The sequence below is a fragment of the Schistocerca serialis genome, chromosome 2 (assembly GCF_023864345.2).
Source record: "Schistocerca serialis cubense isolate TAMUIC-IGC-003099 chromosome 2, iqSchSeri2.2, whole genome shotgun sequence".
In the NCBI taxonomy this organism is placed as follows: Eukaryota; Metazoa; Arthropoda; class Insecta; order Orthoptera; family Acrididae; genus Schistocerca; species Schistocerca serialis.
Genome location: NC_064639.1, coordinates 1,122,818,720 through 1,122,840,621, shown reverse-complemented (window position 1 = coordinate 1,122,840,621; position 21,902 = coordinate 1,122,818,720). Strand labels below are relative to the sequence as shown.

The 21,902-nt window shown below is 38.1% G+C and overlaps 1 protein-coding gene across 1 annotated transcript in view; it reads left to right on the top strand.

Moving 5' to 3' along the window:
* Nucleotides 1-21,902, top strand: part of LOC126458571 (venom protease-like) — a 232,501-nt gene that overhangs the window by 197,595 nt on the left and 13,004 nt on the right. The window contains exon 7 of the mRNA XM_050095703.1: nucleotides 8,942-9,108. Coding sequence (XP_049951660.1) covers nucleotides 8,942-9,108 — 167 coding nt within the window. The remainder of the gene's footprint in view (nucleotides 1-8,941; nucleotides 9,109-21,902) is intronic.

Below are 21,902 nucleotides of genomic sequence, written 5' to 3'. Positions count from 1 at the left end.
TCAGGTACACAATTTCTGAGTTGTCTCAATAAATAAATTACTCTAGATAGCTTACTACTAATATAGTTTACATGTTGGCCCCAGGACAAATTTTCGTCTAAATAAACAACCAGGAATTTAACAGAACTAGGTTCATCAGATAGTGGCTTGTCTCTTAGAGTGAAGATTATCTGCTGAGTTTTATTTTCATTTAGCAGGAAACCATTTGCTCTGAACCAATATGCTGCATGAGTGAGTGTATTAACAGCACAGGTTTTAAGATCAGTAAGATTGTTACTGCTATGAAGAAAAGTCGTATCATCTGCATACAATACAGTGGTGGATCTAATAAACGAGGGGAGGTCATTGATCATTATTAGAAACAGGAAGGGCCCCAGTACAGATCCCTGAGGCACACCTACTTTAACATTTTCTATGTTTGACATTTCCTTACCAACACAAACTAACTGTTTACGGTTGTTGAGATAAGCTTTTAATAGTCTGAGACTGTTTCCTTTGATGCCATAGAATTCTAATTTCTCTAGTAGTGGCGTGTGCTCAACACAGTCGAAGGCCTTGCTTAGGTCACAGAATGAGACCTGAGCAATGCCTTTGTTCTCAAAAACTTTGAGGATGTAACTGACTATCGTGTCGATTGCATCAATGGTTGACAGATTCTTCCTAAACCCGTATTGTGTAGCATTAATTATTCCTAGATTCTCAAAGTGAGATGATAATTGTTGGTACATAATGCATTCTATTACCTTGGAGAATGCGGGTACTATTTAAATAGGCCTGTAACTAGATGGAGAGTCTTTATCTCCCTTTTTGTATACTGGGACGATCCTAGGCAGTTTTAACTCATCAGGAAAATATCCCTCAAGTAAGCACTTGTTTATGCAATGGGTTAAAGGGTACAGAATGCAATCACACACTTTTTTTAGCAGGTTGCATGATATGCCATATATATCTAAGCTATCAGATGATTTCAGTTGTTTTATGACCCCTTGTACATATCTAGGCGATACTTCGGAGAAGGTTAGCATGCTTGTATTTAGTGACTGTCTACCCCAATTTTGGGAGAGTAACTCTGATGGACTAATGTCTGGTTTGATAATTGCGTCTCCTATTTCTTTCACTGAATTAATAAAAAACTCATTGAGTGTTTGTGGTGGGATATTAATTTTGTCTTTTTTAGTATCTGTGGCAGCACTGTTAATTACTTTCCAAGCAGTTTGGCATTTATTGGTGGAATTATGTATGCTGTTGGCATTGTAGGTTTTTTTGGCTTGCAGGATGGCTTTTTTGTATTCATTCCTGCAGTCCACATTGGCTGATTTGGCACAGTCAGACTTCATACTATTGTATATGTTGTACAGTAACAAAACTTGTTTCTTAAGTTCTGTCAGCTGTTTAGTGTACCATTTATTTTGTCTGTTTTGAGAACTGGATTTGTGGCTGCTGTCCATTATTTTGATTTTCTTTATGGGAATACTATGGTTAAATAGGGTCAAGAATGCATTAAAAAATTGATCAAATATTGTTTTGGTTGGCAGGTCATTACTTGATGTGTAATGTCCATGTGAAAGCTTAGCTTCTCTTGCAGCTTATTAACCTTAGAGACCAATATTATCTTGTAGCAACATTATGTATATTAATTTAAACCATTAACTTTTCCTTTTGTGTGTTCACACTACTTAACAGTGACATTGCTATTGGCTGACTACATCAAGTGTCCTATGCTCTGAATATCCACTTCATCGGCTATTGAGATCACATGACATGAGCTATGACTGGCTTACAAAAGTGCATCGCAATCTCGATTTCAGTGCTTCATAAAGTAAAATGGTTCAAATGGCTCTGAGCACTAAAGTTTCGAACGCTTGGAACATTTTTTGTTTTAACTAAGGTGTTTGACTGTGTTGATCTCACAATATTGCTCCAGAAGTTGGACCATTACGGAATAAGGGAGCAGCTCACAATTGGTTCACCTCTTTAGCAACAGGCAGCAAAAGGTAATTATTCACAATGTTGATAACAGCTGTGATGTGGGATCTGAGTGGGGTACTGTCAAGTGGGGGGGCACCCCAGGGATCAGTGTTGGGGCCGCTCCTGTTCCTTATTTATATAAATGATATGCCATCTTGTATTACGGGTAACTCTAAAATATTTCTGTTTGCTGATGACACTAGCTTGGTAGTAAAGGATGTTGTGTGCAACTCGGTTTCAAATAGTGCAGTACATGACCTCAGTTCATGGTTTGTAGAAAATAAACTAACCTTAAATCACAGTAAGACTCAATTTTTACAGTTTCTAACACACAATTCAACAAAACCTGACATTTTAATCTCACAGAACGGGCATATGATTTGTGAGACTGAACAGTTCAAATTTCTAGGTGTTCACATAGATAGTAAGCTGTCGTGGAAAGCCCACATTCAGGATCTTGTTCAAAGACTTAATACTGCCATTTTTACTATTCGAATGGTATCAAAAGTGAGTGATACTTCGACATGTAAATTAGTCTACTTTGCTTATTTTCATTCACTTATGTCATATGGTATTATGTTTTGGGGTAACTCTTTCCATTCTAGAAGGATATTTTTGGCTTAGAAACAGGTGGTTCGGGCAATAAGTGGTATGAGTTCACGAACCTCTTGTCGACCTCTGTTCACGAGTCTGGGTATTTTGACATTGGCCTCTCAATATGTATATTCCTTATTGTCATTTCTTGTTACCAATATTAGTTTATTCCCAGGAATAAGCAGCTTTCACTCGGTTAATACTCGGCATAAATCAAACCTCCATTTGGATCGGACTTCCTTAACTCTTGTTCAAAAAGGTGAGCAATACACTGCTGCATCCATTTTCAATAAGCTGCCACTCAAATTCAAAAATCTTAGCAGTAATCCACGTGCTTTCAAATCAAAACTGAAGAGTTTCCACATGGGTCACTCCTTCTATTCTGGCGAGGAGTTCCTTGAAAAATTAAGCTGATTCTTATTGTATTGCTGATAGCGTTTACTTAAACTTATTGACTGACTTTTTTTTGGGTTCATGAACATTTATTTTTATCTGTTATTACTTTTATGTTGTAAGTTCATGTACTGACACGTTCAATGACCTTGGAGATTTGCTCCCCAGTTTGGTCCTACGGAACTTGACGTGTAAATAAATAAATCTTCATCTACATCCTCTCCCATTTCCATAATATTGTCCTCAAGTACATTGCCCTTGTATAGACCCTCACTATACTCCTTCCACCTTTCTGCTTTCCCTTCTTTGCTTAGAACCTGGTTTCCATCTGAGCTCTTGATATTCATACAAGTGGTTCTCTTTTCTCCAAAGGTCTCTTTAATTTTCCTGTAGGCAGTATCTATCTTATCCCTAGTGAGATAAGCCTCTACATCCTTACATTTGTCCTCTAGCCATCCCTGCTTAGCCATTTTGCACTTCCTGTCAATCTCATTTTTGAGACGTTTGTATTCCTTTTTGCTTGCTTCATTTATTGCATTTTTATATTTTCTCCTTTCATCAATTAAATTCAATATTTCTTCTGTTACCCAAGGATTTCTACTAGCCCTCGTCTTTTTACCTACTTGATCCTCTGCTGCCTTCACTACTTCATCCTTCAGAGCTACCCATTCTTCTTCTACTGTATTTCTTTCCCCCATTCCTGTCAATTGTTCCCTTATGGTCTTCCTGAAACTCTGTACAACCTCTGGTTTAGTCAGTTTATCCAGGTCCCATCTCGTTAAATTCCCACCTTTTTGCAGTTTCTTCAGTTTTAATCTACAGTTCATAACCAACAGATTGTAGTCAGAGTCCACATCTGTCCCTGGAAATGTCTTACAATTTAAAACTTGGTTCCTAAATCTCTGTCTTACCATTATATAAACTATCTGATACCTTCTAGTATCTCCAAGGTTCTTCCATGTACACAACCTTCTTTTATGACTTTTGAACCAAGTGTTAGCTATGATTAAGTAATGCTCTGTGCAAAATTCTACCAGACAGCTTCGTCTTTCATTTCTTACCCCCAATCCATATTCACCTAATAAGTTTCCTTCTCTCCCTTTTCCTACTCTCGAATTCCAGTCACCCACGACTATTAAATTTTTGTCTCCCTTCACTACCTGAATAATTTCTTTTATCTTATCATACATTTCATCAATTTCTTCATCATCTGCAGAGATAGTTGGCATATAAACTTGTACTGCTGTAGTAGGTATGGGCTTTGTGTCTATCTTGGCCACAGTAATGCGTTCACTATGCTGTTTATAGTAGCTTACCTGCACTCCTATTGTTTTATTCATTATTAAACCTATTCCTGCATTACCTCTATTTGATTTTGTATTTATAACCCTGTATTCACCTGGCCAAAAGTGTTGTTCCTCCTGCCAGTGAACTTCACTAATTCCCACTATATCTAACTTTAACCTATCATTTTTCCTTTTTAAATTTTGTAACCTATCTGCCTGATTAAGGGATCTGACATTCCACGCTCCAATCCTTAGAATGCCAGTTTTCTTTCTCCTGATAACGACATCCTCTTGAGTAGTCCCCACCCAAAGATTCGAATGTGGATTATTTTACCTCCGGAATATTTTACCCAAGAGGACGCCATCATCACTTAACCATACAGTAAAGCTGCATGCCCTCGGGAAAAATTATGGCTGTAGTTTCCCCTTGCTTTCAGCTGTTCACAGTACCAGCACAGCTAGGCCGTTTTGGTTAGAGTTACAAGGCCAGATCAGTCAATCATCCAGACTGTTGCCCCTGAAACTACTGAAAAGGCTGCTGCCCCTCTTAAGGAACCACATGTTTGTCTGGCCTGTAAACAGATACCCCTCTGTTACGGTACGACCATCTGTATTGCCGAGGCACGCAAGCCTCCCCACCAACGGCAAGCTCCATGGTTCATGGGTAGGGGGGGGGGTTAAGAGGCATAAGATATAAAAAAGAAGAACTTTTTATATCTTCTTTTTCTCTTCTTGTTGTTGGCACCAAGTTTTGTGTTGAGGGGTACATTCTTGCAGCTGAAATTTTGATTTTACATTGTGGGTTCTTGATGACTGAATAACTTATGAAGATTTGTGTGTATACTTATTTCATTTTATCCCATTGTTCTATATTACACTGACTTCACAAGCTCAACTTTCATAAATCTTTCAATTACATTGTTATTGAGAAGATTAGCAAAATGCTTATGTTTCCATGAGAGGCATGCCCACTACTCTTAACAGTCTGCGGTATTCACAATATTCCAAAGAGTTAACAAAGCAAAAGAGCTTACAAACTTTCTTAACAAAAGAAGAATCTTCACTAAAATATATCATTATTTTGTAAATGAACCCAGAAATAAATTTAATAATTGTTGTTAGATTGTACAATTAATAATATGAATTTTAAGTATGCCAGAATTTCGAATTTGAAATATTTCTATAACAAGAATAAATTTTAACTGTTAGTACACATCGATTGTAACAAATTACTTTCTTTTTATACATTTTAGCCTGAAATATAATACACCATACACAAAACCATATGAAGTTCATTCAGTTAAACAGATGTTATAATTTTCACCTATACAAGATTCGATAGCATACATAGTATCGGTTATTTCTATAAAAAAAGGTAATTCTGGAGGAAGGTGTCCCATTACAAGCTCCACTGTCAAATGACTCCTTCCTGGGTTTTTAACGAAACATCAGTCATTTGCAGTAATAAAGAACAACACTCAAGTACAAATACCTGAAACATAGATTTGTTACTAGTACCAACCAACATAACTAAAACAAGAGGGATGGCATTTATTCACTTGTTACATGCAGTAGTTATTGATTAGAATGTTAACAAAACACAACAAACTTGAGGTCACAGCACTGTTCAAATGTTGACATGTGATTAAACATAATTCGGCTTTCAAATGTAACCAGGGAATGGGAACAGTATAAATAATACAGAAATTCTCACTGCTGCCACAATGTCATCAATTCATTGCAGACTCCACAAGAGCCCATTCCACAGAATTTCAAAATAGCACACAGTCTCCTGATCTGCTCTTCAGGATGCACTACACCTGACTGCCCAAGCACTTGTCATTGCCATCTGCATCAGTTTGCAACATCTTATGGATAACCACTTAGTGCTTCTATCAAACAGAACCCCACAGAAACCCACACAAGTCCATATAGGCTTGTGCTCACTGCACAAGAAATCGTCTGATGGGAACATTTTGGGAGAACAATTGAATTATCCATGAAGTTAGAAGGTGTAGCAAAACCATCACAAAAGAATTTGGTAAAACCAAGCTGGACGGCTCCCAGATCTTGATAAGAGTTCAAAGTAGAGTGAAAATGTTCAGTTAGCTTTAAATGTTCAGAAATGCAAAATGGTGCACCTCAAAATAGGAAAGTATGGATTATCCTATGCAAACAAGTCAGTGAGTCACAATTAGAACCAGTTTAGTCATACAAATAATTGATTCTAACAACTGGTAGGGATATGAAATAGATCAGCTGCGTAGACTGTCATAGGTAAACCATGTGGCAGACTTTGGTTCATTGGTAGACTCTAAAGAAATACAGTGAGTCCACAAAGATGATAGCTTATAATACACACATGTGCCCTAGTTTATAACACTTCCCAACTGTGTGTGACCCACACCAAATAGAACTAACAAGAGATATTGAACATACGCTAATAAGGACTGTATGAATGGTCACTGTTGTTTTCTTTTCTTTCCCATTTTTCTGTTTAGCCATGGAAAAGCTGAAAGAAATGATCTAGCAAACACTTGAAGACAGACATAAACTATCCCACAAAAGACTAATTATAAGTTTCAGGAACCTGCTTTAAGTGTTCTACCTAGAAATATACAACTGCCTGTGTGTAATGTAAGGCAAAGGCAACAACTTAACTATAGAGGACTGGTGTGAGCTGCACAGAAACAGGTAATAGAAAACAGTTGCTCTCTTTTTCTAGTCCTTGCCCTTTTTCTTGTAAAAGTACACACACACAAATTTACATGCTCATGGTAGTGGTGAGACTGATAATTGAATATCAATTACTGAAAGCAGTGTTCTGGGTAGATGGAGGTGAGAAGGGGCAGGGTAGGACATGTGGGGCAAGGAGGTTGTAGCATGGTTGTATGAGGCAGGACTTTCATCAAATGACTCAGGACTTTCATCAAATGACTCAGTGCCTGTAGAATAAGATGAAAGTAGATCAGAGGCTAGAGCATATAAGGGATAGAGAGAAAAAAAGGGGGAGAGAGGAGGGGCAGGAAGGTGAGGAATGGAAAGTAAGGTGGTGATGAAAAGGGAAGGAGAGGTGTAGACAGGTGAGAGAAGGGAAAAGCTAAGATGAGACAGTGGGAAACAGGTTAGTGGAGGTTTAGGAGAGGGGGATTGCAAGAATACAGGATTTTCTAGACACACAGTTCCCAAATATGTAGTTCACAGAAACCTGTTCTGGAAGGAATATCCAAATGCCACATACAATGAAGTAGTTTTTAGTCATTTGTGTTATGGTTTGCAGCATGTTCAGCAACTGGATAGTCACATTTGCAGTTGGCTGCAATTTGTCAGTGGCAACTCATGCAAGTAGACGGTTATCTGTTTTATTATTATGCTCATAGAATATTCTGCACAGTAATTGCGACATAGCTGGTACATCACATGGCAGCTCTCATGCATCACCCTGTCTTTTACAGTGTTGGAAATGCTTCTGACTTAACTGCAATGGTTGGAAGTAGTGGGATCCTTTCCATCTTGTTGTGCAGGTACTGAGTCATTAATCTTACCTGTATTTGAGGGTACACAAACTGCTCCAACAACTGACCCATTCTCTGTTTGTTTCTCAAAGAAGAATCGTCCAACAATCCTGTCATGCATTGGCCCGCACCAGACATTTAGTTTAGGGCAATCACGAACATGTTCAATGACAATGTGCAGATTTTTCAAACCCCAAATCTGAACATTATGTCTATTAACACTTCCTAATAGATGAAAGGTTGCCTCATCTGAGAATAAACATTTTTCCAGGAAGCTGGCATCCATATCAATACGCTGCAGCATATCCACAGCAAATTGTTGTCGGTGTAGTTTGTCGTTTGGTGTCACATGTTGCAGAATTCCCGCTTTGTAAGCACACATAAGAAGACACTGGTGAACTACATGATTCAGTGTTGACTGAGGTACATCAAATTGCCTAGATGCTTGACGAATTGACTTACGTGGGCTTCTGAGAAATGTTTGTCTGATGTCATCCACTGTCTCTTCTGAAACTCCATAATGTGCACCGCGAGAATGTTTCAGAACACTTCCTGTTACCAGAAACTTCCATTCCTTAATTGTTTTAACAACAGGTGGATCACATTCATACACATGATAATAATTTCTTTGCACATTAATCAGCAATTTTGTTTCTCCTTGCACACGCTGCTGTGGAGTCACCATTTTAAATTCATGCGACCGTGCTGTACTCTGGCAACGATACTTGGCACTTCTGACATGGGAATATAAATTCTTTGAGATTCTCTACAACGTGGTGCATTTTTCACTGTTATATCTACTGTGGTTTTCCTGTACTAGGTCCTTGAAGTCAGGGAGGTTTGAGTGGGACACCCTGTATTTTGTCAACTGTTGTGTGTGTTCTCCTGCCACTGTTTGGTGAGAAGATTTTTTTGTCTATCCATTTATATTTTCAAAAACTGATTATTTTTATTGATATTTTTAGTCTGTATTATGCAGTTAATCCACACACATACCTAGCTATAACTATCTAGTTTGAATACTGACACTACCATTTCCTTCACACTTAAATGACGTTTAATTATAAAACAAATCTTTTGATCTCTCATGTTGACCAGTGTAAGTAATATGTTAAAAGCCACACCTAAAAGTAAAGTCTTACTGTCTGATATTGTTTTCATTTCTGTTGGTGTTCTATGTTGCAGCTGGAAAAACAAGTGACACTTTGCGGAAAGTTGTTCTTGATATAATAGATAATGAAATGTGCAATAACTTATGGAAAAGTCTTCGCAAGCTCACAAGTCTGCCTCGTGGAATTGCACCATCAATGATGTGTGCTGGGGTCCTTACAGGTGGCAAAGACACTTGTCAGGTATGCTATTGTAATGTGCTATACTACTGCAGGTAATCTATTATATCTGCACTGTGTAATAGATCTGTTAACATAGTTAGCACTTCAATGAATAAAAAACAAATTCAGGGTGACAGTTTTCTGTGCATAGTTCTCATACGCATGTGTAGTATTTGGTTCAATGGGTGAACAACTGTCACTGATTATACATGAAAACCTCTTGCAGATGACTAAAGGAAACAACAACTATCTACTAAACAGACATTGTAGAGGTTCCACTTCTCGCAGTTGTTTGTATGCATTTATTTAATTATGCATGATTACATTGCTGTGGTACCTCATATCAAGAAAATTATTAATTAGAGCAAGATGTATACACCCTGGGACAACTGGGAAAAAGCTGGGAATTTTTTAGTGTTCTAGTTTTTGGTTAACATTTTGTAATTTTGACTTGTAAGAACTATACTGTAACGTCTATCAACAGCAAAATGTGTTAAAGGCTTTATGACAAAGACTCTACAATACTTCATAACAACACTGCTTAAGAATGAACATAATGTCACAATTGTTAGCATTAGGTTCATTTGAGCACTTTCCAGCAGGCTCATGCACATCCTTAGTTTAGTTGTGTATGAGCAGTTTCCTGCTTCTGGTTATTTTAAGTGTGGATGTTAGTGATTTTGCTGTTTTCTCTTCATTTAAAGTTCACACGTCAAATGAAAACAAAATGGATTTCTTTGGCTTGGGCTATCAAGTGAATTAAAATACTTCCACATAATTATGGAAGGCTAAAATTGTTATTAGCTTGTTTTATGATTTAACTTTATTATCACATTTTTGGCTGTGGAATTAAGCACCTTACAGAACAATGAAGTTATTTATGTCAGTTCGCTAAAAAAAATTGGCTTTTATTAACCTTTTCCACAGAGGTAGTCAATTTATTTGAAATGAAGTGTTTTAGTCCAAACTGTTAGCTAGTTTCAACTGTTTGCTGAATTTCAAATGCACTTTTTCATCTTCTGGCACATATAGCATTAACCTTCTGATAGGCGCATCATCTAGTCAGACAAGGACGGTTGCGCGTATCTTACAGATACCACTTGTTGTTAATAAACTTTGTCTTTTTAAACATTAATTTTTTATCATAAAAGTAATATTAGGTATTATTCACAGGTTATACAAACAGGAGCAAGGTAAAAAATTTATTTAGAAATAAAGTTATGTTTCAAAACACACATTTTCTTCCCACAGCTTCTCGAGATACTGATACTTACTTTCCGTGTACAAATGTCAAATTTATACAGGATTATGCTTGAAATTTTGGTTTCTCAATATTCTAAAGTTATTTACAAGTTGAAATACAATCAATGCAAACACTTCTTGTATGATGTAACCAAAACATACCATCTATATCTCACACATTTGAAACGAGTGATTATTTAGAAGCTGAAATGCAATCACTGCAAACATTTCTTGAATGTTGTAAACAAACCATCCACATACTTCACATTTGAAACAGGTGATTCTCGTTTTCTTACTGACTAAACACGGCCTACATCTTTTCTTCAGAGGCTCCAGAGATTGATCTTCCTCTCCTCTTCTTTGTTGCTGTTGCTGCTCACCTTCTGTGTGCAACAAATTTAAAACTTTTGTGCGGAGGTCTCTAGCCAGTTTAGCACTTCTCCGTTTTACATGTTCCTGCACAAGTTCATTCAAAATATATCTGAGATATTTTCTTCTCTTGAGATTATTGCTTGTGTTGCCTCTCCAGATTATAAATGACTTTATGACAGCAACATTCATCATCAAAAGAAACACCACCAGAGGCCATCGCTTTGTGTTTCTCACAGCATTGAAAGACCCACGAAGTTCGTTGACAGTGTCAACACCTCCTTTTGTGTGATTATAAAAAGTTATAATTTCTGGTTTCTTGAGTTCACCTAGATATCAACAAAACATTCTTGCACTTTTTTGTCATGTATGAAACAAGTGTTGTCTCTTTGCTGAAACCAAACAGACTTGAGTGGGGTTGCAGTGAATTCTGGAGGAATTTGGGGCTTATTTTTTCGTAACTTGGCAACGTATGAAATTTTTTTTATGCCAATTCCTTTACCAAATTGTAATCCGTAAACCAACTGTCAACCATCATATTTCTCCCACTGTAGATGATGGGTGCTGCTAACCTTTTCACAACATCAGAAGGTTTATTGCTTACACTAAATGGACCTTCTGGTTGCATTCCAGTGTATATTATATGTATAAAATAGCCGAGAGTTGGCTAAAGCATAAATTTTTATGCCATATTTGCTTGGTTTTTGGCATATATTGTATGAAACCACGTCTACCTCAAACAGCCTCGAGTTTTTCATCAACTGTGACATTTTTACCAAGTGAATAGCACTTTTGGCAGTTCACAATGAATTCTTCTTAAATAATTCTTATAGGAGCAAGGCGGTCAGTTTTTCTTCATTCTTCTCTTGTTTCCACAGCATCAAAACGAATAGATCACATTAAGAACTGAAATCTTTCTATACTCACGACGGTTAGGAAGTCATCCATCCACCATAAGTCATTGAGATTCAGACGATTCGTGTGGTACAACCTAGCGAGATAAAGCAGCCTGAATAAGGCTTTCACTTCCACTGTGTCTGTCTGTTGATCGTCCCTTGAACGAGAATAGTTATCTTGTATTGTAATAATCAATTTGGTTATATTTTCTACAATACATTGAATCCTTGTGTAAGATAGGAGGCACTTCCAAGAATCTAGAATATTAGTCATGTTTTTCGCAGGTCTGATTACTCCGGGCAGATGAAGTAAAATATTTGGATTTCCTTGCCTTCGCCTGTTCCTTTTTTTTTTATCCCAAACCTTGAATTTTTTTACCTTTGAACAGCTTTAAATGTTGATTTGGTGCTCTCATCTTTGTCACCTTCTGAGCTGAACTGAGCATTCATTTCCGTATCAGAATCATTATCTCTTTCCGATATGTGCTCGTCTTCATCACTGTCATTGTCCTCTATAAAACTGTTGTCCTGATCATATTAATTGTCGGTGTCGTGCAGAATTGCATTTAGACAGCTTCAACATCCAAAGGATTGTTTAAATTATAGTACCTAAGAAATAAATATGAAATGAAACTGAATAAATAACATGATGGAAGCATTGAAGGTCACGCGTATCTGACATACGATTTAACTTAATTTCATTGTCGATTTGAGACACATATAAATTCATCATGTACGCTACTTTAAATTACTAATAAGCATTAAACATTTAGCAATAAATAATGGAAAATGTAAAGTTAAAAACTTAAATGGAGGGTTGCGTGTATTACTCAGATACGAAACACTTGTTATTAGCTTGCTGTTTACCGTAGCAGGCAGCGGTCAGGACTGAAGTAGGGTGGGGTCAAATGAGGAGGCTAGAACAAAGGGGGGATTTCCCTCCCTCCTGCTTTCCAAGGAAAGGTAACAAACATTGTCGCTGCGTATCTGACACATTTGCCCACCAATTGGAAGGTTAAGCCATGATAAAGAACCTAACATGAGAAAATACAATAGTGGCACTCCAAGAAAATTTACGTCCCAAAAACCACTCTGAAAAACTTAATATCTGATTAGGGCCTCCTCCATTGTGAATTTGGACATACGAATGTCCACTTACATTGGAATTACGCATTTTAGTGTGGTTTACCAAATTCTGATGCTTCTGAAACAGCCTCTGATGTCCTGTTTCTTTTATGACATAATGTGAGTTTGTATGAACATATGGGCTTCCTAAGGCATCGTAGCTATGGAAGCGCAGTAATGCCTGTTTTCTGATGCTCTCTGGCAGCTGCTAAAATGAACCTGTTTCTAACAGGCCGCAGGCAAATATTACGAATGTTAGTTTGAGAAGCATTAGTTTCAAAGTAAATATCCTTTACGCAAGATTGATTATGTTACGTCTGAGAATGTTGGATGAATTTCTTAATTCTCAGAGCATTTGACTCTAATTTAAAACATCACTTTAAGAACCAGCTGCTTAGAAGAATTTCGAGCCCAGAGAACCACACATTTATTAATTATCTAAAATTTTTGTGATACATTTGTGTGATGTATCTTAAAGTGTAACACACACAAAAAATGACCAATATTATATATGCACTATATGTACATCATGTATATTACCATAAACTTTTCCTATTTGTGTTCACGCTACTTAACAATAATGTTGTATTGACTGACAACATCATGTTGCCTGAGCTCTGAATATTGACAGACTGTGGAATATCTGCTGTCATCGGCTGGTGATATCACATGACATGAGCTATGATTGGCCTAAAACAGCACATCATAATCTTGATTTCAATGCTTCGGAAACTAATGTGCTGTGTTTGGTGGAATTCGAATTTATACTTTTGTAACACAAAAATATGTAGCGTTTTTTTCCGTGTTCTGTTTTCTAAAGTACCAGAAAGTTCTACACCGGTGTATAAAACCTTAACCATTCATAAGATTGATAAATTTTACAACCCCGAAGGAAAGTATACTGTAACTTTACATGGAAAATGTGTATTTTTAACCAGGAAATCTGGGATTTTTTTTCCTTGTACACATATACACCCTGTAGAGGAAAATAAGAACCATTCTTACCAGTCTTCAGAAAAGAGAAGCACAAACAGAAGGTAGTGGAAATACTATCTTCTTGTACCAGAAGTTCCTCTTTCTGATGAGACAGTGAGTAATTGGTGGGATAAAAATACTCATAGATCTGGAGGGAAATTTCCTGGAACACCTAAAATTCATTATTGACGATTAAAATTGATACCGTGGAAACAGAATGAAAAAAGTAAAGTGTACTACATTCTTGGATATACAGGTTATTAGCATTTTACTGCACCATAAAAAATTGGGAGGAGTAATGCAATCTGTATTTTGCATCCAAGGAAAGATTACACAGCAGGTTTCTCATTTTGACACTGCATTTAAATGTTGATTGTTTCTGAAAAGATCGTGTTATATGTCGTGTGCAGGAAGAAGAAAAATATAGCATGTGATGGAATTAAAATTCAACAGTATCAGGATTGTGGTTTATCAAGACTACAGTTTGTTGATTGACTACAATGCCTCTTGCACTGGTAAGGGTCCTGTGACTACCGTGCAAATATGAAATCATGGTTTCATGAGGGGCCAAACTCAACACCCTGTACAACTAGCATCTGAGGGAATAGATGTACTGTTCACTCAGGGATGCAGGAGCCTCCATTGATGTTACATACCTTGATTCAGGATATGGGCTTGTTCATAGCAAGATACATATCCACACAGACAGAGTAATGATGATTGATGCAGTACAGACTGTCAACATGGTGACCATTGTTGCAGCTTTTCTTGATACAGCAGCAGAGAGGCAGACTGATAGTGATGTTGCCTACAACAAACCATGACACAGTGTGGCACCACATTTCTGTGTGTAGCATCACAAAAAATATATCCATGCATGGAGGCTCTAAGAAGAGTGAATATTACCAGATAGCATTTGCCATTGTCATATACACTGATCAGCTACAACATTATGATCACCTACCTAATAGCTGGTATGTTCACAATCACCACAGATAACAGTGGTGACGCATCCTGACATGGAAGTGATGTGGGCTTGGTAGGTCACTAGAGGGAGTTGGCATCACATCTGCACACACAGGTCACCTAAGTACCATAAATTTCGGGGGGGGGGGGGGGGGGAGGGGGGGGGATATGTGACGCCACGTTCAATGATTTCAATGATGTATTCGGTTGGGTTCAGACCTGGTGAGCTGGGAAGCCAGCGTGTCAATTAGAACTTGCCACTTTGTTCCTCAGGCAATTCCATCACACTCTGGGCCTTGTGGTGTGGTGCATTATCTTGTTGAAAAGTGTCACTGCCATTAGGAAACATTATCTACCTGAAGGGGTGAATGTGGTCTGCAATCAGTGTATGATACTTCTTGGCAGTCATGGTGCCTTACAAGAGCTCCACTGGACCTGTGGATGCCCACGTTAATATTCCCCAGAGTGTAATGAAACTGCTGCCAGCTTGTCTCTGTCCCGGAGTATAGTTGCCAAGGAGCTGTTCCCTGAAAGATGACAGATTCGTGCCCTCCCATCAGCATGATGAAGAAGGCATCAGGATTCAACTGCCACTGCCAACATTCAGTGCTGATGGTCACATGCCCATTTCAGTTGTAGCTGCCATTGTTGTGATGTTTGCAGTGTCACAAGTATGGGTCTTAGGCTGCGGAGGCCCATTATTAGGAGAGTTCGGTGCACTGTGTGTTCAGGCACACTTGTACTCTGTCCAGCATTAAAGTCTGACATTAGGTCTTCCACTGTTCACCACCTGTCCTGTTTTACCAATCTGTTCAGCCTATGACATCTGACTTCTTTAAACCCAACCCCATGAAGCCTGGACATGGTTTCATCTCGGTTTTGCCATGTGTTGAAGATACTCATTACAGCACTCTTCAAACACCAGACAAGTCATACAGTTTGTGAAATGCTCCTGCCAAGCCTTCAGGCTATCACAACCTGCCCTTAGTAAAACTCGGATAGATTGCATGCCTTCCCCATCGTACACAAAGTGCATGAAATTGCTCACGCTTCGCATATGTCATCTGAAAGATGGGTGCCACGACTCTTGATGCTAGATTTCTAATTTTTCAGTTAAAATGTGGACATATTGGAACAATGTTTGGTCCATTTTAGGAGAAACAAAGATGATTTTTTGTGTCAGTCTGTGACCACAGATGAAACTTGGGTGCACTGCTATATCCCAGAGACAAAAGAACAGTCAAAGCAGTGGGAAACATGCTGATTCTCCACCACCAAAGAAAGCAAAGACAATTCTTTCAGCGGGAAAGGTCATGGCATCAGTGTTCTGGGATGTGAAGAGGATTCTGTTTGTAGATTATCTCCACCACTGGATAAACAATTACTAGAGAATACTATACTAACCTCCTGGACAAATTGCAACAAAAGGTACGCCAAACAAGGCCAGATATAGCAAGGAAGAAATTCATCTTCCATCAAGACAATGCATGCCCACACGTGCCGTTGCCATGGAAAAATTACATGAACTAAGGTATAAATTGTTGCCCACCCACCTTATTCACCTGATACGGCTCCATCAGACTTCCATCTCTTTCCAAAACTAAAAATTTTTCTTGGTGGACGAAGATTCACTTCAAATGAAGAATTGATAGCTGGAGTTGGCAACTATTTTGGAGGCCTGGAGGAAACTCATTTTCAAGATAGGATCAAGGCACTGGAACATCGTTGCACCAAGTGGATTATTCTACAAGGAGACTACATTGAAAAATAAAAAAAGTTTCAGTTATGTAAGTACTTTTTTTCTATTACATTCTGAGAACTTTTAAAACCACCCTCATAATACATGACCCTGTATGAGTAGATATTGTTGGAAGTTCAAATGGTTCAAATGGCTCTGAACACTATGGGACTTAATTTCTGAGGTCATCAGTCCCCTAGAACTTAGAACTACTTAAACCTAACTAACCTAAGGATGTCACACACATCCATGCCCGAGGCAGGATTCACACCTGCGACCGTAGCGGTCGCGCGGTTCCAGACTGTAGCGCCTAGAACCACTCAGCCTCCCCGGCCGGCATTGGAAGTTCAACAAGGCTTTTCACAGATGGTGTTGTGGTATACATAGAAGTCATGACCTCGAAAAATTGTAGCAAAATGCAAGAAGACATGCATAGAGTTAACATTTGGTGGAGGGAGTGGAAATTGACCCTCAGCATAAACAATATAATGTACTGCAAATACATATACAGATGATTACAAAACTGCAGAACAGTCACTGGAAGCACTTACTTCCATGAAATACCTAGGAATACGCATATGGGGCAATTTAAAGTGGAAATACCACATAAAATTAATCACAGGTAAGGTAGATGCCAGACTGTGATTCATTTGAAGACTCACCAAGAGTCCATCAACAGAGGGAGTAGCTTACAAAACACTTGTTCGGCCAGTACTTGAATAATGTTCATAAGTATGGGGTCCATACCAGATGGGACCAGTGTAGGAATCAGAGAAGATCCGAAGAAGAACAGCACAGTCTGTTACAGGATAATTTAGTAAGTGAGAAAATGTCATGCACATACTCAGCCAATGCCATTGGCAGATACTGTAAGAGAGGTGTTCTACAACATGCTGTTGTCTACCATTCAAGTTTCAAGTACATATGTTCCTAGAAGATTTCACCATTATATGACTTCTTCCTATGTGGAGCATCTCTCACAAAAACACAATCAAGATTGTTAATGGAACACCATCTTGCATTACTGCTACAGATACAGCATACACTGTTTGTGAATTTTTTTCATGAGCTTCAAACTGGAGCGACTTATTTTCACTTACCTGTGTGTTTACTAGCTCAGTTTTTTTAATTTCTTGTGTGTTTGTGTGCTTACTAGGCATGGTCGAGTGTCCCAATAATTGTGCAGGGCAGAGTTTTGCTGTCTTTGGAATGGATAGGTACTGTGATTTTTGTGTTCATATGCAAGTAGAGTTGGTGACCATTTGCTCACATCTCCAGATGGTGTTGGCTTCGGTTGCACAGCTACTGCCAATGGGCATCACCGTGGGGGACTGGGTGTAGTGATCTGAGGCATGTCCACCATGGCCCATGGGTCCCCTGATTGGTCTATTACAGTGGCTGCCCGGAGTACTACCCTCACTGAGGATGTTGCCTCACTCATGGTCTACCGGCAGGTAATTCCAAAGTATGGCAGGCAGTGAGAGACTTTTTGGGTGGCCAATCACAGGGCCTCCCTGACGAGCAGGTTTTCGGCACTGTCTCTTGCTGATGAAGTCGTGTGCCAGATGCTCTAGCTCGCCTTGTTCAAGAGCAAGCCTCTTGGCCTGTAAAGTTTGGGCATTTACAGAGGATGGGAATACTGATAGTTGGGAGCTCCAACATAAAGTGTGTGATGAGGTCCATTAGGGATATGGCTGCCAAGGAGGGGAAGGAATCCAGTGTGCTCTCAGTGTGCAGACAAGGAGCAGTCATTCCAGATGGGGAAAGGTTGCTTTTGGATGCCTTAAAGAGCACAGGGTGCAGCCAACTGCTGGTGGTAGCTCATGCCGGTGGTAGCTCATGCCAGTACTAATAATGCACATCACTTTGGAGTGGAAGAGATCCTCTCTGGATTTAGGCAACTAGCTGAAATGGTAAAGACTGCCAGTTTTGCTTGGGAGGTGAAGGTGGAGCTCACCATCTGTAGCACTATCAACACAACTGACAGCAATTCTTTGGTACAAAGACCAGAACCAGAGGCTCAGAAGGTACTGCAACTTTGTAGGATACCTCGACTTGCACCCTAGGGTTGTTGGTGTCTGGGTTCGCATGACAGCTTAGGGGTCCACTACTCAGGAGGCAGCTAAATGGACGTGGGCGCTTTGTGGAGAGGAATGGGAAGTGTTTCAGGTTAGAGGGTCTAGAGAAAGAATAGAAAAGGTGTCAGTCAAAGAGGATGGAAGTCAAACACAGAAAAGTAGATCTATCAACTATCAGCATTGTAGTTTCAAACTGTCATAGCTAAGCTGGAAAAGGACCAGAGCTCCAGGCACTAATACAAAGTGCTGAAGTTCAAATGGTTATAGGTACTGAAAGATGGATAAAGCCAGAAATAAGTTCAGCATTAATTCTTGCAAGGGACCTAACAATGTTCAGATGGGATGGATTAAATGCAGTTGGTGGTCGTAGTTTTTAACTTCTAGTGAAATTGAAATAGATGGTTCCCATGAGCTAATATGAATAGGGGTGATTGCAGTTGTGATGTATATTGCTATTGTAAATTACCTTTAGTACAAGTATGTAATATAAAGTGCATCATTTTGCTTACATCTAGACATTATACATATAATAGGCTACACAGTAAAAAAATACAATAGCTTGCACAGGATGAACAGAAAGCTAAATGACTTACATCAGAGTTAAAATACATTTTTGTGAATCATATATTGTACATGAGTGCTTTTAAGTAGTTTAGTTTCTTATGTAATGTGTAATTCTAGTTTCTCTTAAACCTATGAGGATGTGGTGCAAAAAGTGTACATCAAGTATGTGGAGATTCATATTTGACCCTGTTTGTCATTTATATATTTTAAGTATTTATTGGCACTTTTAAACAAAAGATAGGAATTAAATTTATGAATTATTTATTAATTAAAGGATTTTCATAGAAATAAACACCATGAAGCATACAAATTCATTATTTCTTAATTTTTACATAAAGTCTACAAAATAATCATTTTAACAACTCTTAAGGTTACATATTTTTTAAAATCTACAAAACCATACAATCTCATCAGTAATTTGGATTTGTTTGCTAAGTATTTATGAGATAAATCTTCTTTGAACACAAAATGAACAATAAACTTTTGACATAAGCTGTTAATCATCTCTTGCCATAGCACATTGTTAGCCAAATGGAACAGTGTGTTCTTCACAAATGAACTTCACAAACATGAGGTGTCTTATGATGTCTAGCATAGGGACACTTGGCATCTTTTTTGTACACCATAGATTCCAACAGTCAATTCTTGTGAAAATTCTCCACTAAATTCTCTGAGTCTCTTATGAAAACTGCTTGGCAGTTGAGGTGTTCCTTGTTGGGCACTCAAGTGTTCACTTACGAGCACCTGGCCTAGTGTTTTTATGAAATTATGATACTTTCAGTTTTTATTGTTATTTGATCACTGAACTACAGCAGCATTTATGCTGGCCGTATTCAGTATTTTGAGTTGCGTCTTAAATCATGTCTCAGCTTATCTGCAACGTCAACTCCACCTTTTGTAAAATTATAAAACATGTTTATCTCTTGTCAGTTGATAAATTTCAGCATTGTGGTGAAGACTAGACATGAGAAAAACAGCTTTGTTTTTCACCAAACTTAGGTGAGTGGATTTCTCTATCATGAGGTTTACAAAATTCAGTAGGGATTTGCCTCTCGTTCTTATGCATTGTTGCCACAGAAGTCAGCTTGTTTACTTTCAGCAGATGTGACACTTCTTTATAGCTTGTAAATCAGTTATAGAAATTAACATTAAAGCTTGTTTTTTTTTAATTTGTTGTACCAGCTGATTCTCCACGTAAAATGGTTTATTCATTAATCAGTGAAAATGGTCCCTCTGGCTGCTTTGCAGCATATACTTGGAGGCTGAAGATGTAAAAATTCTTTGTGTCAGTCAAGACAAATATTTTTATGCCATATTTGGCCAGTTTTGATGGAATATATTAGTCTAAACTTGCATCTGATTCTGAATGCAATTAGCATTTCATCTGTGGCTGTATATTCTCCTATTAAATAGGCCTTCTTGCACTTTTCAATGAATATTTCAAGTATCTAATGTATTTGTGGTAAGCTTTTCTCTTTCTTCATGTGTGGATTTGTTGTCAAAATAAAGACAGCTTTGAATAAAATGAAAACATTGCCATGTAATGTCAGCTGAAATATTTCAGTGCCTGTTCCATACAAAGCCCAAAGGTCAGTGGTGTTCAGTAAAATCCAGCGATGTCCAACAAGCCTATATAAGCCTTCAGCTCACTCATGGTCATTTCCATTTGCAACTACTTCACAAGCTGCTTTCTGTTCTGCAATTTGCAAGTTTGTGTACTTCAAGATAATACTAAGCATATTTTCATAGCAAAAAAGACTTCAGCATTGAAGCTCTGTCTTCGTTAATCTTGCCACTAAACTCACGCCAGGTACCCGCCTGATGATATTTTCAGAACGTGCCCAAACTTGTTGTTGAGGTGGATTTTTGCACCACTTGGATCCATCTTTACCAAAATAAAATGAACTGTGTACCTGATTTTCCAATTGCTATTGACTAATTCTGGTAACACAGCATTGTGGGAATTATTTTGTAGATCATGTAGTGGTATATTATCTTCTTTGTCACTGCCTTCACTTGGACCTTACTCAGTACCGCTACTGCAATTGCGCTCACTTACACAATCTTCATTTTTCTACCATCTGTAATAAAGTCAATTCCACTGTCTGATAATTCCACCAGCCAATGACGTATAAGCTCAGCCTCCTTTTCTTCATTGTCCATTTTGATTGAAAACATCAAAAAATACGAAACATAAATTGAAAAATGGCACAGAATTACTACTTCCCAGTTGTGGAGGAGTCAGAAATACCCTCTTACCATTTGCACTCATTTATCTCTTTCATGGATGGCAGCCGACTGAGTGCATGCATCCATTAGGGAGATGAGTTCAGTAATTTCAGCTACTAATAACTTCAGCAATGTGCAACTGCATAACAAAGAACTGCCAACAAAACAAATTGACCCTACCACATCCTTGCTGGATTAATATTGCACATAACATTTATCATTCACAGTATGAACTTTTTCTCGCTTTCTGTTTACAAACTCAGACACACTGTAGAATTCTTCTATTAAAAACTTTTTTAGAGATGCAGGGAACATTGAGGTTTTGTGACTCCCTTGACAAAGCTTGTGTCTGTGTGAAATGCAACACAATTTTTTCTGTTCCTTGTGTCATGAGGATGAACAGTCTTGCTGATCTTCAGTTTTAAGGGATCTCACAGTGCAGACACAATCATCTTGAATATATACAGTGATGGAAATGTCAAAATATTAAGTTCTTTGAAGTAGTTGCTACAAGATTCTTTTTGCTTCTTTTTTCAATATCATTCAAATGGCTTTCTACTGTAGGGTGAACACTCTTTTCATTCCTGTAATTATTGAGTTTCCCAATACCTTTTTCATATTGCATGTATGGTA